Here is an 18,539-nt window from a genome sequence, read left to right as displayed (position 1 = left end):
GCTCATGTGGATGCTCTGGGTGAATGGACGGGGTGAGGCGGACTCTACGGGCAGAGACACGGCTCATCTCACGCCGCACGGTTCCGCATCACGGCCTTCTCACTGCCGGGTGGAAACTGCTGTGTGCGCTGGCTTCGTTGTCTGTCGGTGAGCAGACAGGGGGCCGCACTGCATTTCCTCTCCACCAGTGCCGCAAACCCCGCCCTTGCCGGATGGGATGTTGAACAAGTAGCCCTCCCCGATTGGCCCAGACACCCGTCGGTCAGCGCTTATTCCTGACACACTGATGGGACGCTGACGGCGGTGGGCGGGCGCAGCTAAGAAAATTATAAGGTCATTTGAATTACGCTTGCTAGCGAGCTCATCGGCTACAATGAACCCAGAAATTTTAGCAATGATTGTGACAATGAACGGATGATGATCGCGGGGTCAAAGTTGACGCGCATTTGACGTCCGACCCACCGGAGGAGAAGAGAGGAGCAGCCGCTCGTTGTGGTATTAACAACAGGAGGGGATCCCGGTGCGTGTGTCCGTGTCTCTGTGCGTTTCTGTGAGCCTCTGTCATCCAAGCCGAGCGGCAGTGAGGAGCGGAGGGGGCGACCAGGCTAGCCTATAAGCCGATCAAGGCGGAATCGCACACAACGAGTTTGACGTCTGGGATTTTCTGCGCATCTACGCGCTGTGACGGTGTGAACGAGGTGCAAGGTATGTAATGAGAGAAAAAAAAACTGATCACTCCAGCCACAGCCCAAGCTGACCGTGTGCCCCCGCGATGCTCAACTCCGCGGACGGATCCGCTTATTCGCCCGGAGAGAAGAGCCCCGGCTTGCGTCTCTGTTGTCCTCGGTCAACCTTGTGAGCGATCCACCCGCTAACGGGACTCGAGAGGTGGCTCGACACTTCAACAACAAGGCGGCTGTGGGTTCACGAGAGATAATTCATGTGAACGTGGACAGCATATTCAGCATGTCCCTTCATCCTGAAAGAGGCTGCTGTCACGCTGTCCATCCGCTTCCTCGCTTTAAGCCGATGCGCGCAATGCGCTGCGCATCCTGCCTGCCAGGCGCGCCTGTTACCATGATAACATACATCAGGCTAGCCCGATAAATGTGGTCCAACCGGACTTAAGAGTGAAGGCCCCGTCTGCAAGCGCACATGGCTGAGTAACCAACAGTGGGTTGAGCCTCTCTACAGTACCCACATCCACTACCGCAATATGATGCGCGGCGCCTTTTAAATTTCCGGGTGTAGCAGCAGCAGCAGCAGCGAATGATGAAGCTTTTTCCCCCTCCTGCTGTGAAGTTGCCACTTAATGCATGTTTTTCCGTGACGTGTAACACATCCCATTCTGTCGGTCATTCAGAGTAATTGCATCGTCCGTAACCAGCTGTCTTGGAGCACAGAGAGTCGGCCTGTGTCTAAAATAGCGGCAGACTTGTTGAACTGCTATAATACAGACATCATCACCATCACAGGCACAGGCAGGGAGACAGAGAAATGCGTAGTCAGCACCTTGGCTCTAGAAAACGGGCTAAAAACAAATATTGTCCCAAAAAAAGCCTAGTTGATAATAGTAAACAAAAGGCAACCCTGCAGTGTTTTTCCTCTTTGAGCTAATAAATAGATAATAAGCAGTCATGTAAACCTATCCTCTACTGCTTTAGGGTCATCTTCCTGGCTATCTGGTGCCACTGAACACCGGCATCAACACAGGCTGTCCTCTGCTGCACTCAGCTGATTTGCCTCCAGTTAGGGTTTCCCCAAGGTCCCAGCCGCCTGTGGCTTTATTCTGCTGCAAGAGAGAAGAAAACTCAAGAATTTCCTCAGTTACTAGTGTAAAAATCTATTATACTTATATGTGTGGTTGCGTATTAGCAAATTATTTGTGCATGTTGTGCTCATGACCACTTACACATTTCATACAGGATGTTAACATACACTGTATGAGTGGCTGTGTGACCTCTTTCTCATTTATTACAAGCTTGCAGGGCAGCAGAGCTGAGTCATAAAAACGGGCACAGGATGTGTAAACAAAATCATCGTGGATAACATTCTTAAGTGGCTTGTGTACCCTTGTGAAGCTGCAGCTACGAGATCTTTTGTTTTCTTACTTAAACCACACATAACCTTTCTTCCTGCTGAAGTCATGTTTGGTCTGAAATGTTTGTGCTTAGTCGCCGCAGTCCGCAGCCACTATCTGTACCTATTTATGTGTGTGTGTGCTTTCTTTCAGGATGATGCGTCTAGCGTGTTGCACGGCCCTGCTGTTCGTGCTGAGGCTGCTGGTGGGCTTGCCCTGGTACCAGGTTCTCCCCGCCATCCTGATCTTCTACCTGGGAAGCGGAGGATGGAGCTTCTTGCAGATCTTTGCCCGAACAGTTGGCAGAGACTTACAGTAAGCACGGGGATGTTCTGTTTGTGTTTGCATGGTTCCGGTGTTAATCCTAGAAAAAAGGTCTTGTGAACTGAATATTTTTCAAGCCCTTCCAAGCAAAAGTATTCCTTTTGATTAGTTTCTATTTTTTCAGTTGCTATTTTTCAACCAGAGAGGTCTTTTGTTATTGTCTGCTGTCAAAGGGAGATACCACTAAAATGTACTGCAGTCTGCAAGTGCTTTGAAAGTGACAGATTTTCTATGGTTTTCACTCCACACTTCAGATCAGTGGACCTGATGTGAAACAGTGACCATGAGGGTAAAGGGCTGACTTTCTGCTGTAATCTAAGTGTGTTAACACCCAGATTGGGTGAACGTATTAGAACTGTAGCCCTATCCTTGTCTCACTATGCTGTTAAAGAACTGGAGGAATTGCACCCCTGTTGATGTGCAAAAAGGCTGTGATTGCTACAGTCCTCATTCAGCTAAAAGTCTCCCTATCAAATCCACTGGAAACACAGCCAAAGCCATGCAAAATGTCCCCGTCCAAACACTGACAGGCATCTCAACAATCACAGTGTTATTTGAAGTCAGCTAAAACGAGACTTTTGACATAAAGTAATACAAATTTGCCTTTTGAACACGAGGTAGTTCCTGATCAGTGGTGGACATGAAAAGGCAGAGTGGGACAAAGGCAAAGACATTAGTGTTGGCAGGCAGGGATATAAATCAGAATGATCCTTTATCACCTCTTAATGACATGTGATGAAACAACAATATTGACTCATAGTGATACCCATTAATGTCTAAGTTAATTATTAAAAGCATGCATCAGCTCAGGTTTCACACCAACTACCATCAGAATAACTAACTGTAAAATCTGAGTCCCATTACCCATCAGGAGGACGTCATGCAGTTCACTTCAGTAATGCATCAGTGTGATTATTGAACATTATTCTTGTGCCATGCTGCTAAATTGTAGCTTGTCACCTTTGAAATATGCTTTGAAGAATTCACCACAAGAACCGAGGCTCTTCCTCCACAAGCGTAGTTTTACCGCCAGCGCTAGCAGCCGGCTGCAAACTTTGTGACATGGCATGTAGTATTTCAGACAAAAGACAATAGAGAGAATGGGGGAGGTGAAGAACTTTTAACTGCCTTATCTAAAGCCACTATTTACAGTTGGGGGTTACCATGGTAATTGGTCTGGGGCTAACTTCCTTTTTTCCTCAATGGCCAATAACAGCATGCCGTAACTGGGTTTTGTTCTTCTTTAGACTCGTTACTACTTGCGCTCTAGTTCTGATAATGCTTTCTTTATTTGTCTTTGTATTAACTGTGTGAAGCCTCAAGGTTAAAAATTCACTTTATCTGACTCTGTCAAAGCATGCCTTTTCCACAGTGACTCATAAATTCCTATTGTGTAATACACTGTGACAAGACTTAGATATTTATGCTGCAGGAAGCACGATGGTTCACATCTTAATGCCTTTCTAAACTAACCAAACCTCCACTATACACATTTGGTCCCTGCAAATACCAGAGATAGTTGCTGGGTGGTTTCGTAGGCGTAAAGCATCCGTGTTTGCTAGAATAGGTTGTAAACATTTCTTTCTTCTTCCTCTTAATGGTGCAGTGCAGTTTGCTGCCAACATGAAATTCATCTAATGAACATTAACAAAGATTTCAAATGGTAGAATTTAACAACATCAGATTCGTTGTGGACCTTTCTAACAGTCACTTTGCTGACAGTGGGTCAGCTCAGTAAAAAGTGTTTTGACTGAAGGAATGAATGACATAGTGTAAAGTTCATGGAGCTCTTCTGTTGCAACAGAATGACCTCCAAGCAGCTTTAATGTGGTTAAGCATAATTATGAAATGACAGAAACAACTGTGCAACAATAAATACTGGTTTTGTGGACCAACATGAAAATAATCCCATGTGTAATGATGCAAGATATCATCACTTTAATATAGCCATGAAGTAACTTGATTCAATAGAATTTTCTAATGCTTTATTAATGAGCAACTACCTCTGCCTAACCCTTACCTGGGCTGCCACTCATTCACCACAGCCACGCTGCTGCACACTCACCTGCACTACTTATGCTCTCACATACCAATACATATTTATACAACTGTCCACAGTGTATATATCTGCCCCACAATGTATTCATATTCATACTACTGTCTCCACTGTACATATCTGACGTATAGTCTATACACCATGTTCATATCCAGCCGTTTATTCTAGAATGATCTACTATTAGCATTACTCATAACTGCTGCACAGACTGTATGCATTCATTTCACTCTGCTCATAATAATCTTCACACTGAACATATCTTAGGATATTCATATCTACCCCTCACTATTATTTATATATCTCTATACATGCACTTCTGTTCTGCACTTAAATTTTTTTGCACTGCTGGTTAGATGCTAAACTGTATTTTGTTGTCTCGGTACTCCGTGCAATGACAACAGGTAGAATCTGAACTCTAATCTGATCATACAGCGCTCGGGAGAATGGCCTTTATCTGTATTTTTGCACTATAAATGTAAATGATCAAGTGACATCCTTGTATTTAGTAGACTTTGCCCTTGGACCCACCCAGCCATGTCTGTCGTAATGTTTTAAGCATAGTGTAGGTAATAAATGACCCAAGTCGGTCAAATAAAGGTGAGCTTTGACTATCAATTTAGCTGCACATAATGCACTATCCAAAGGATGTCAGGATGTGCAGAAAGGTGACTGGTTTTCATACATGTCACTACAGTGTAAAAATCACCGTCAGAGACATCCTGAGACGAGTGCTATAACTGTCACAAAATAGAAAATTCAGTTGGCTTTATACTTTTGTGAAAGTCCTGTTGTTGCTGCATGGAAACAGTTGTGAAAAATGACTGTTTTTAAAACTTTGCTGCCAAACAGGAAAGTTCTTGAACTTGAAAAACAAGAAAAACTAGGGAATCAACCCAAGAGTTTGTGTTCCTTAGAAAATGGCAAGCAGTAATGAAAGTATATGCTATTTGTAGTTAATGGACTAAAACATGCGAAACAAATGCCTTGGTGTTTTAGGTGAGGTAGATTGGCTTTTACATCAAAGGGTAAATGGCCTTTTAGAGTCATTCCAAGGAAAGCTCACTGGCTGTTTTTCCCTTTTTGAAAATATTTTCTCTTGCTCCTTCAGTGCGGCATTTGTGCTGCTGCGGGTGAAGATGAATGTCAGACGACACCTCAGAGAGAAGAACACTATTCCCAAGATCTTTGCTGAGACGGTCCACCGCTACGGGGACAAAACGGCGCTGATCTTCGAGGGCACTGGCGAGAGGTGGACCTTCCGACAGCTGGATGAGTACTCCAACCGAGTGGCTAACCTGCTGCTGAAACGGGGTTTCAAGGTAGGTCTGCAAACGAAATATTTTATAAAGATATAGGAAAAAACATGTTAGAGATGATCAACGTAATAGCCTTACTTTCCAGACAGTCTTTAAGTAGAACTGATTACTCATAATTGTTTAAACTCTCTCAGATGTCGCTTTCTTTCAGGAGGAGGCATGCTCTGACCCCTTTATAGAGACTCACATTAAATAGAAGTAAACTGCAGTTGATGGTAATCAGTCTGACAAGCCCCTCCTCTGGTTGTCTCTCTCTTCAGGACGGCGATGTGGTGGCCATTTTCATGGACAACAGGTCCCAGTACGTGGGCCTCTGGCTGGGCATGGCCAAGATCGGAGTAGAGGCCGCTCTTATCAACTTTAATCTGAGACTAGAGGCCCTGGTCCACTGTGTCACCATCTCCAATGCCAAGGCTGTGGTGTTTGGCTCGGAGCTGACTGATGGTAAGAGCAGAGCAGATGGAGGACGAGTAGAGGTTAGAAGCATCTGAAAGATATTTGGCAGGTATTGTTCGTTATAGTCAAAAACCAGAAGTTTGTCTCGGCCGGCTTTACAGCCTGCACAGCTTTGGCTTGTGCTGATGAGTGTTGTTATGCTTCCACTGCGATGAGAGCAGTAAGTGATGCGGGGAGAAAGCAACAGAGGTCATAAAAGTTAGATGGGTTTTGGAGGAGGTGCCTCCTGGACGTCAGTCAGTGGAGCTCTAAATGGCTGATGGATGGAAAGAAGAGAAGAAGTGATGAAGGGGAGTAGAGAAACATCTCTGTGATCAATCTGCAGTGTTCAGGGTGTGAGTTGGTCCTGGAGTTGACTCATTAACAATAATCCACAGGAACAAAACTAAAGCAACACAGCAGAGGTAAAATCAGCCCTGCTCACATACTGCTTTTATGAATCAGCAATATTGTTAATTAAATCTTAACTTTTTGTGGCTAATAATTCTAGCATACAAAATAATTAAGTATCTCTAGTACCAATATAATGTCCCGGTATTAATGGGAAGAATGCATATTAACTAATAGATAAAACAAATTAGTTGCCAAGCAACTGCTCATTTGTGATTTTACTTGGCAGACAATAAGAAGATTTAAATCAACTATTGCATGATCACATGTGTGCTTAGGATGATATTGAAGAGCTAAATCTAAATAATTACCTATTATAATGTCTAATTCGGTAACCCACAGTGTATTATTAAACATGCTTCATACTGCTTAGACTCGGGAGGCGGGAATAATCTAAAATTGCAGCAGCTCAGTAGAATGGTCAAACATAAATTAGGGATCTATTTCAATCTCCTCATGACCCTCTTCTGGGTCCCTGCCCAATCTGAAAAGCCCTGATCTCAACAGCTATAAAGAGTGAGTGAGTTTTGAGCCATTCGTCCTGGGACTGATGGAACAGTCTTGGTATTGGATCCCAGACTTGCTTTATGTCACGTGCTTTATGCCTTAAAGTAATTGGAAACACAGCCTCTTTGCCACTGAGCAGGCCAAAGTCGAGCCAGAAGCCTTTTGTCCTGAGCCAGCATGACATCAGGCTTTTGAATTAAGATACACTGTCTTTTTTTTTTTTTTAATGGAAAATATGAGATGTTTCAATTTGTTGTTCCCCGTCTCCTGTCTGCCTCCCTCACAGTCACGTACAGATACTTTCTAGCTGTTTTGTCATACTGCGCCTCCTCTCTTTGTGTCAAGATATTCCTCTTTTCTCTCTCACTCCCTCACTTCCCACCTGACACCCAAAGTTATTTTAACCTACTTTGTCCCCTATTTCCCAGCCCCGTACCTCCTTTCTTCCTCGTCTGTAATTGCACCATTGTTTCTTTTTCTTGCTGTCCTTAATGCTGCCAAATATTCCAGTTTTCTTGCCACATGAAAGCCCTCTTGCAATTTGAGATAGTGGAATTAATCAAATGCACTGTTATGTGCTTCTCTTACTCTCATAGCGATATGTGAGGTCCACAGTTCAATGGGGACGGCAGTGCAGATGTTTTGTTGTGGAGACTGGGACCCCAAACGAGTTCCAAAGGGAACTGAGTGCCTAGAACCCCTGCTGGATGCTGCCCCGTCTCATCAGCCAAACCCGCCACAACGCAGCTTCACAGGTGAGGACGCCGTGCCCGAGATCAGTTTCCCAACAATCTGAACAGCTCCATGCTGTTCATTTAACAAACAGCCGATTAACAGACGCTTTTGGGAGTCTTTTCAAGGGATATTTTCTGCAGTGTAATAAGAAATCGGCAAACAATATTTCAGCACCGACTCGAACAAAAGCAGCATCAGAGTTTCAAAAAGTATTTTGTTTGCATTGACTGATCTGTCTGGCAGCATAGAACAGCTGACAAGTGGGGAGTAACAGTTTAGGAGGCCAGCAATGACTCACAGGCAAATAAAGCACATGGCTCAGTCGTGTTGAAAAATGAAATGCTTATACTGAACTGAAAGTCACGAATAATATCTCCATTTTAAATCTGATTATTTTAATGCTTTTAATACATTTTGACTGCAAAGAAGTACAGACACTTGAATTAATTACTTTTATGACGTAAAATTTAGTTACTCATATAATGCTGATTAGCTAAGTGAGAGAAATGATAATTAACCAGAATTCTACACTCTCTTTACTGAATTTCCAACGATTCATCACCAGAGATTATCTGGGTTGCTTGTTTCTCAGGCAGCCTGTATGCAGCACATGGGTCAAAGGGAGAACACTGTGAATCCACAATATTAACCATCAAGTCATGTAATTTTTATCCATATCGATCAAGTTTGCTTTTAAGGGCTTTGTGATCTGCACAGCTTACAACACCCTCTGTCATAAGAGCCTCGGTTCAGATGAGGTAAACTAGCTGCAGAAAAGTTCATTGCTTTTTTTGGTGTTGTTGTGTTTGTTATTGGTTGTGTTTTTGTTATTTTGTCCATTATTTAGCAGTTCGTATTTTTCAGAGCTAACCGGCAAAATCAGCTCTTATTCCGAATCCTACCTGCTCACTCACTTTTGCTTTTCATCACTGCGTGTAATCACTGACGGCCGTGCAGGCTGTTGTAGCAATAAAACCTGCGACCTTTGCTCATGTTCACACTTGGCACAATGCGTCTCTGGTTATCTGGACAGATGGCGACCAAACCGCATCAGGTGTGTGTATACACATACAGTTTGTTGTGCAGAGTGAATGTCAGTGAGCACCTTTGTGCTGCTGCCTAGGCAACTTTGCACACGCAGCATGCACACAGCTGATTTGTTTATGCCAGTTGAGGTAGCACATAGCCACCAGGATGCAGTTCTCAGCTGTATGACAGAGCTCTGAAGTGTATTTTTCCTGTTAAGCAGTGGTTGGAGTGTATTACAGATAAAATCAGTTGCGAGCAGGAAAGACAAATCTGAACACAAGTGGTTGATTGGGACCTCTCAACTGGATCTAAAGCTAATTTGTATACATCTGGATGCCACTTTGCTTACAGATCACACTGTATCCATGAGAAAAACGGGAGTTAATGGTCCAATTTTTGCAATCTTTGAAAACGGACTTTGCTTTATTTTGCCTCCATTCTTCAGTGCTCAAACTCAAAATGAGCTTGCAATCAAAACTGTGAGTAGGCCTGTAATTAGGTCTCAAAGCCGAGCATTTACGCTCCCGCACAGCTGATCAGAAGTGAGCGTTCAGCAACATGTTTATTTCAAAAGGACTAAACTGAAACTGCACACTTTGACATGGCAGAGCCTTGTTTTAATGCCCTCAAACACATGCCGGTCACAGTCACAGCACATTTAGCTGTTGATGTGTGTGTGTGTGTGTGTGTTATCTCACGCCGCTGTCTGTTTCAGATCGCCTGTTCTACATCTACACGTCAGGAACCACTGGGATGCCTAAAGCTGCTATTGTTGTGCACAGCAGGTAGGAAGGAGACGTGCCGCTAACTAACAGACACACAGGAATCGCAGCTGCTTGCTTTGTTGATCCCTGTAGCTTTCAAGTGTAGCATGAATGCTGTTCGAAGAGAATGGAAGAGAAATACATGACTTACTTTCTCCTCCCGTCCTGCCTGGTTTTCAGGTACTACCGCATGGCAGCCTTGGTATATTATGGCTTTAGGATGACGTCCGATGATGTGTTGTATGATTGCCTTCCACTCTACCACTCTGCAGGTAAAACTAGAACTGTGTGTGTGATTTAAAGTTGCTTTAAAGTTACAATATGTGACTTTTCCTCTTGTCGGGATGTCCAAAAAGTCCCTTCAGTCAGTTAAGTTCCTCATAATGATCGATTCTAGCTTGAAACATCATTTAGCCTAAGATAGTGTATTAAACCATTGAAAGAGAAAAAATGGTGCTAATGGGCCTTTTCTGGCACACACTAGTGCGCAAACAACATGTCTAAAAAGCCAAGTTCAGATTAATGAAGGGCGTGTGCTCATAATGCCACAAACAAGATCAGGTACATTGTGTGTTATTTTAAAGGAAGAAGAGGTTGCATGTTGTTGCTTTAAATTATTTGCATATTTCCATGTCGAGGCTAGCCTTCTATGACCCTGACGACTCTGATTTCTTTGTCTACAGGTAACATTGTGGGAGTGGGCCAGTGTATAATACACGGCATGACTGTCGTAATCAGAAAGAAGTTCTCTGCCTCGCGTTTCTGGGATGACTGTGTCAAATACAACTGCACCGTAAGCACAATGTAGATTATAAATCACTGCCACAGACTTAGTGGGCAGAGTAGCACACCACAATCTCACAGCACTGCTGAAACGATATCTCTGCTGTCACCTCCTACAAAAAATAATCTCAAGATTTAGTGTTATTCCCTAGTTAAACTCTTCGAATCCCTTTTTTCATGATTTTAAGACTGATATTAAATCAGTAATTAGTCTTTTCTCAACTCTGTTCTGCCTCACAAATTTCCTTTCTCCCTATGCTCCGTTCTCCTCCAGATCGTGCAGTATATCGGTGAGATCTGCAGATACCTGCTGAACCAGCCGGTTCGCCACACAGAGCAACAGCATCGGGTGCGCATGGCGCTGGGCAACGGCCTGCGTCAGTCCATATGGGAGGAGTTCATGAAACGCTTCAACATCCCGCAGATCGCGGAGTTCTACGGAGCCACAGAGTGCAACTGCAGCCTTGGCAACTTCGACAACAAGGTGAGAACGTGCTCAGTTTTTGGTGTTTTTTATCTAGATCGTTTGAACTGGCGTCATTTTGGTGAAATTCCCTCTTCTGAAATCCCCCGGACTACCACCGCCCACTCAAGTCCTTTCACCTGAGGGAGTTTCACATCATGATCGAAGGCTTTTATTTCCTGTGCGGCTCTAAAACCTTGTTCGTGTTAAGCACTGTGTGATTCTATAAATGTGTTGTTTTCTCAGTTTTGGTCGGTTCTCATCAAAACAACACAGCACGCAGCACTGCAGCTTTTTGGCCTGTTGGAACTGGTCTGACTTTCATTTTCCTCACCAATCTTAAAGCCTTGTGGTGTTTTTTGTTTTTTGTTTTTTGTTTTTTTGGTAGGTTGGAGCGTGTGGCTTCAACAGCCAGATTCTCCCCTTCATCTACCCCATCAGACTGGTGAGGGTTGATGAGGAGACTATGGAGCTCATTAGGGGACCTGATGGCGTCTGTATTCCCTGTAAACCCGGTAGGTTTAATGTGTACATATATTAAATGTCTACTTTACTCTTGGTAGGCCTAAATGTGCAGACAGAGTGGTGGCGTTAAGCACACACAGCTGCTCATATAATACTATCCCCATCATATGTTTGATTATCAACAAAGTTGGACATGTCCATGATTTTTATTGTACATATTTTTCTTTCAGCCTACTGGTAATATTAAATTAGCCGGCTAGCTAAGACTGCCACATGAACAGATATATTCATTAATGTCCTTAGAACTAAAGAAGACTAAATGAAAGGACACAGCACTACATGTTAATAGGAATATACATTTTGAAGACTCATCATCCAGCTACTGTACCTACAGCTCATACATTTATCAGACAGCACCGCTCTGGACATACTGCAGCTGTTTTTCTGGATATTTTAACATCAGATGTTACTGGCTGAACACTCAGCTAATAGGCTCACAACAAGGCTTTAATAAACCTCCTCAAAGTCATTGCGTAGCCTCGAGTTTATGATATCATACAGAAAGGCACAGACTCACTTAGACTTTCTGAAACCTCTAATGGAGCTCAAACAATCCACTTTGCATGTGTGAAAATGGTAATTTGAGTTCATGGAAATGCAAATATGCCAGTTATACATTCATAAATTCGACTGTTCTTTCAACCTCTCTCTCTCTCTCTCTCTCTCTCTCTCTCTCTCTCTCTCTCTCTCTCTCTCTCTCTCTCTGTTTCTCTCTCTTTAGGCGAGCCTGGCCAGCTTGTTGGAAGGATCATTCAGAACGACCCTCTTCGCAGGTTTGATGGTTATGTCAACCAATCAGCAACCAGCAAGAAGATTGCTCATAGTGTCTTCAAGAAGGGAGACAGTGCCTATCTCTCTGGTTGGAGTCACACACACACACACATATATGTTATTCACTGTATTCCTCGCTGACTAGCTAAATGATGTGATCTGTCGTCCTGCTGTCACCAGGTGATGTGTTGATCATGGATGAGAACGGCCACATGTACTTCAAGGACCGCACAGGGGACACTTTCCGCTGGAAAGGAGAGAACGTCTCCACGACTGAGGTGGAGGGAACTCTCAGCAGGCTGTTAGACATGAAAGATGTAGTAGTTTATGGAGTGGAGGTACCAGGTAAATATATACATGCTTGAATATATGAGAATAAAGGGTCACCATGCTGTGTTTAATGCTGTAGTTGTTCCAGCTGCAGTATCTCCATTTACTCTTGACTTGTAGTGACATGAAATGAATTACTTGAATTTGAAATGTCATCCCTTATAAGGCTGAGTTGTCGCTGAGGCTCTCCAGGCTGGGGCGAATCACAGATGTCACTTTCCAGTTGCTGTGATTAGATTAGATAACTTTATTAATCCCCAATTGGGGAAACTAATTCCTCATTACAGTGGCAATTTGGCAAATAACAAAAGATACACAAGTCTGACAGCTCACAGCGGACAATTTATGAAAGAGGTTTTCTGCCACAGTGTTATAACTGCATGTGATACTGTGTAAAGATATAAGGAAGGTTCTGCACAACATTCGTGGCCTGTTGCACAAACAAAAGCGTCTGATGTTAAACCTCCATGGAGTGAATCCTCTGACATGCCCGTTTCTGTGTGCACAGGAGCAGAGGGAAAGGCTGGAATGGCAGCCATCGCTGATCCGTCTCACTCCACTGACCTGGAGAAGTTTGCGAAGGACATGGAGAAGGCGCTTCCTCCGTACGCCAGACCTGTGTTTCTCCGCTTCCTTCCGGAGGTCAACAAGACAGGTAACATGCTCTGTTGATTTAAAGAATCAATCAAAAACTGAGATGTTCAGGAGTTTTATTTCTGTGCAGTTTGAGAAAAATACAACAAAGGACCTCTGTAGTCATTCTAAAACAGCTGAATGGCAGCTGACCTGGCACAATGAAATACCTACAAAATCTCCCTGTCTCTTTCTCAGGAACGTTTAAGTTTCAGAAGACGGATCTGCGTCGGGACGGCTTTGACCCCAGCGCAGTGTCAGACAGACTGTACTTCCTGGATTCCAGCAGAGGGCGCTATACACAGCTGGACGAGGAGCTTCACCGCTCCATACTGTCAGGGAAACACAAATTGTGATGAGCAGGCTGACCACTACATGTACACAGACACACACACGCACACACACACACAGGCACACACACACATACATGTACACACATACAGATACAGAAAAGAAGACAATGTTGTGTGACCAGGATAGCAGAATGCAGGACCTTGTCCCCGTATACACAAATGCATATAAAGTAATAGCCATACACACTCCAATGCATCCAGACCCAAATGCCAACACATGCACACATTGTATTCCCAAAACCACTTTGCTCTCTGAAATCCCTAAAACAGACTTATGCACGCCACACACACACACACACACACACACACACACACACACACGGCACAACTCCATCCATCCCTCCTGCGATCTCCCCGGCAACTCCTCTCGCTACCTCAGCAAACACAGAGAGGCACAAACCCAGCAACCAGGTCTATTTGGAAACTTGAAAGCACCCTTCATCGCCACACAAGCCCTGCCCACACAGGTCTCTCAAACAACCACGCCTGTCCATCCTGGTCCGTCAAGCCAGATGTGTCGCTGGGGGACACAACTGGGTGGGACACGGAGAACAGGCTGCCTGGCATCCAGAATGCAAAAACTTGAATACCTACAGATAACCACAGACTTCAAGGATGCTGAGAGGGAGCATGGATTCAGTACAAAGAGGTGCGTGGGACAGAGGAGGGACTCATGAGGACCTAAACCGTCTTTCGGTTCGTTGTTTCGTCAGCAAGGCCGTTCTGTGAAAGACTGGTGCCTCTACCGTAGACTTCACCTGCACAATTAGCCAGCAGTGACAAACCTGTGTGACAACTCCAGCCTTCCTCTATCTGAGGTTCAGCATTTGCTTGACCTCTCCGGTCTCCTTGTCTCCATTTCCGTCCTTGTGATGAAAATGAAGAAAGGACGCCAACGTTTTTGTTTTGTTTTGTTTTTGAAAAGGGAACAACAGAAGGCTGTGAGGGATTTTGGAAAGCCTTTCACGTGACGCCCACAGTTCCAGAAGTTAGATTAGTCCAGTGGTTGAAGCTGAAAGATTCACTCAAGTGCAATAGGGCTCCAGCGTTGCAGTGCAATAATCAGCCGCACCACACGAGCGCTGATATAAAACAAAGCTTTGTATTTAAATATGTCTGCATCACACCAAATATATTTAAGTTGTAGTTGTTTTTTTTTACCTATTTAAGAAAAATATGAAGGTTTTAGTAATTTATGTTGTTGTAAAAGCTTTCTCTTTTTGTCATAGTGCAAATGTATCAGGTTGATTTTGCTTTATGTGTGTTCAAACCCATGCTTCAGCAACTCTCTCGAGTCCTGAAAAATGAAGCTGCAGTTTGCATTTTATATCAGCTGCTGGAACACAAAGTCAAGTGATCTGACTGATTCAACCCTGGGCTAAACACATGGGGCGATTTCCATCCACAGGAGTTGTCCCCATACTGGCACGCAGTGTGTTTGTGCGGCTGTATTGTGCAGGTTTTGTCCTAAGAGGTAGACTTTGTCTGTCCTATGGTTAGTGTGTGTGTGTGTATATTCTTTTAAAACATGCGAAGAGGACTTGACTGAAGAAATAGAAGCACCAAATCTATCGGCGAGGACTTCTGTTTTCAACAATATTCTGGTGCTGAATAGGGATTTTCTGCCAGGTTCAAGAGAGTCGAAAGATCCAAAGATTCAAAGGCGGGAGTCGGGACATTGTTGCAGAGGGGGCGCGTCGAAATAGAACGGTAGAGGAAGAGAAAATATGCTTTGTCATCGATGTTTTGTCTGTTGTTTGCGGTAGCCGTCGTCAGAGGTTGTAGCACCATGAATGAGCATCATCAACCACAAGCAGAGCACTGTGCCTTACTGTGAGTTCACCTCCCAGATTCACAGGCCCTGGCCCGCACATAGCCTCTCATATGGTTCCCTATGTCGTTCCGCTTCTACCTACCAGAATCTGTCTCTAAGTTTCCTGGCGTAGTAGCCTGGCAAAGATGGCCTAAATCCTGGGAGCTCATATTTTATAAAATCATCTGCTAAGAATCCTTAGCAGCCCAGCGACTGGCACCTTCATCCTGCCAGGTGCAGGAAGAGCTTGTGTTGACTTCTCGCTGGATGAAAGTCCAAAATTTTGCAAGGCTGCTGTCAGAGCATTTTCAAGGACTTTATCCTCCTTACTTCCTGTCCTTTGGGTCTCCTCCGGTCTTTCCTTAGTCCGCACTGTAACCTTAATTTGTCTTTTAGCTGTCTTACTTTTCTGTTTCTTGGGTTGTCTTAGAGATATTGTTCTCCCAAGTTTCCATACGCTCAGCACCTTTACACCAAGCCTTTATCATCTTTCTGCCAAGCACCCCAATCCTTTCCCCTGATCCACCTCTAACTTCTTCCCCCTCTCTCTCTGTCCATGGCCCTCCATCCCTCTGAGCTGGCACCTGTGTTTGGTCCTCTCTGTCTCCGTCAGGTACCGAGCCTCATTCTCTGCCATGTCTGCGTCATCTCGCTGTGCTCGCATTGATTCAGACATTTGAATTTAGATATTTCCTAATTGGAGTTTTGATTAGTGTTTGATGGAGGGTTTTTTTGTTGTCTGCTTTTGTTCTGGAGGTCTGGTGAATCAAAGCTCCACCTACACACTCAAAACTGTTTTCAGGTGTCTTTTGCAGGTGTGTGTTGTGTGTAGTCTGCCACTGACCCTGTGACTTTTTGTCTTACCTTTGCAACTGACCACATCCCGAGTCACCTGCAGTGCAGCACAGCCAAGCTGGCCGTCACCAGCATCGGCTGTGTGGCGAGTCATGTGGAGACTGGCTGCTGTGCGGAAGACTCATTATTCTTCACGAGCTTTAGGCTGCTTTGTTTTCTGTCTGAGTCTCTACGTTCAAATGGCTTTTCTTAGTTCATACTTTGTACTGACTGACTGACACAGTTGACCTTGACGGCTGCAGTCTGCTGACAGTGATCGTCAAAGTCAGTTTCCTTGTTTGTTTCCCCTGTGGTCTTCGGTTCAAAGAGTGTCTCCCTCACTTGTATTTATTCTTTAATGATGAGTGTGAAATGTTCTCATGAATGTCTGAAAAAGCAAATGAGTGATGACCAATGATGACGACGATGTCGTGAAGTAAAATGTGATTTGCGTATCCAAGGGAACAGTCTGGCTGTTATGATGCTTGTGACTGAGGGTCGAGCTCGTCACCCCTGACTGAACAGCCTCACAGCTGATCACTCTGAATAAGATGTTTCCATTTTTCACTTTTTAAAAAAAAAATGATTTTAAATGATTATTTTCAAAGGAACTGTTAAATTATATTTGATTGTTTCACTGTTAAATGTGTTTGCTTTTGTTTCCTCTGCGTAAAATCATAGCTTTGTGATTTTGGTTTAAAAAAAACAGGATTCGTGCTTGAGTGTATGACAATCGACTGGCGGTTGTTTCTTTGTTTTGTTTTATTTTTCTACCTTTTATAAAAGGCACTAGGAACAGCCAGGGAGCAACCTTTTCTGGGTAACAGTGGTTGTACATGTTGACCAGGAGCCACCTTATAGAAATTGTTTTTGAAAAGCAGCTGGCAAACCAGATAAGTCAGGTGGAAAACCTAAAAACCACTGAAGGCCAGCAGGGACCTCTGTGTCCGTGGGACAGTGTGTGTTGAGGTTTGGAGACACCTGTTTGACCAGAGGAGGGCACTGTGTGACCATCATTTTATCATGCAGCCTCTGGATGACTAATGAAAGGATCTAATAACTGCAGCTGCTGTAGGAATTTATTGGTTAAAAACGAAACATTACATTATCTATGTGGGATACTTTCCTCGGTCTGTAAACCAAATTTGAAACCAATTTTAATGTTTCACTTGGCCTGTGGATAATAACGGCTAAAATTACTTGTTTAAAACAGGTTTCCATTTAAGAGACAAATTGCAATTCTTCCTGCTCTGCATATTTTTGCATTGTTATTTGACTGACTAAACCGATTTAATGCCAGCACCTGATACACATAGACTGACGTGTGAGTCCACGGCGACTGATGTCTATTTAAGTTTTGTCAAATTGAGTCCTCCCAGCTCATCAAGAGATCAGTCAAGATCATTTGATTGAAAAAGTGCCGCAAAAAATGACCATTCACCTTTAAGATCATTAGGAGATCATTGCGCGCCAGGCAGGACGTGACCCTGGCTGATCAGCTGTGTCTCACTGTCCCTCATGCCTCTGATCAACATTTCTCACTCAGCTTTCTGCACTTTTTTTTTTCCCTGTCGTGGTCCTCAGGAACATCAAGCAGTGCTGCAGAAGGAAACGAGTCAGTGCACGTCTGTGTTTGTGTGTGAAAGGTTTTTTTTTTTTTTGGTTGTTTGTTTCATTGCACAGGCGGCAGCTCTCAGTTTGTGCAGAGTGTGTAGGGGAGGTCTGTGAGGTGTGCTGTGTGTGCGAGACACACACACTGATGTCCTCTTGTCCACTGAAGGCTAGCTGTATACATCAAGCATTTCAAGAAAATGAGATCAAAGCAGTGCTGCAAATGGAAAATCATTATTAATAAAAACTATTTAAATTGTTCACTTGGGCGCCGATTGTTGGTCCACTTTCTTTCTTTTCAGATTTAATACTTTGATGCCTGACTGCTGTGTTTAGCTAATCCTGAAAAGACTGACTGATAAAAAAACCTAAAACATGCTGTAATATTGCAACAGTTTCAACACTAACAGCACGGCCATTTACCCTGAAAACAGTGTTTTCAATGTACCAAAAAGTGGGTCAAGCAGTTCACTTTGGGGCACACTCGGATGGTTTCTGTTAGATCACCTCCAGGTTTAAAATGCTATATTTCTCTAAATGGCTTTGTAGGATAAATTATGGATTCATAACAATTTGGTTCATGCAATCTTTTGACTGCTGTTAGACAGAAAACGGCCCCTTTAAGGCAGTCTAGCTGCCAAACTTTTCTTTTTAATTTATATGATCTGATCTAATTCAATAAGGCTGTCTAATTTTCACACACACACATTCACATTTAATTTAATACTTTATCAAATCACCCAATATTTCCAGTGCAGGTGCATCA

The 18,539-nt window shown here is 43.7% G+C and overlaps 1 protein-coding gene across 1 annotated transcript; it reads left to right on the top strand.

The window, feature by feature from the left end:
* Positions 1-371: 371 nt before the first annotated feature.
* On the top strand, positions 372-18,022 carry slc27a4 (solute carrier family 27 member 4). Its single transcript, XM_041960330.1, has 14 exons — positions 372-705; positions 2,234-2,395; positions 5,569-5,779; positions 6,037-6,220; positions 7,726-7,884; positions 9,609-9,678; positions 9,838-9,929; positions 10,341-10,450; positions 10,715-10,924; positions 11,292-11,418; positions 12,150-12,287; positions 12,380-12,544; positions 13,038-13,184; positions 13,361-18,022. The coding sequence occupies exons 2-14, from the start codon at positions 2,235-2,237 to the stop codon at positions 13,516-13,518; spliced, it is 1,932 nt and encodes a 643-aa protein (XP_041816264.1). The 5' UTR covers positions 372-705; position 2,234; the 3' UTR covers positions 13,519-18,022.
* Positions 18,023-18,539: the final 517 nt, after the last annotated feature.

This window comes from Chelmon rostratus, chromosome 19, assembly GCF_017976325.1.
Source record: "Chelmon rostratus isolate fCheRos1 chromosome 19, fCheRos1.pri, whole genome shotgun sequence".
NCBI classification, from domain to species: domain Eukaryota; kingdom Metazoa; phylum Chordata; class Actinopteri; order Chaetodontiformes; family Chaetodontidae; genus Chelmon; species Chelmon rostratus.
Note: the sequence above shows the minus strand (reverse complement) of the source record. Positions and strands in the feature narration are given on the sequence as shown.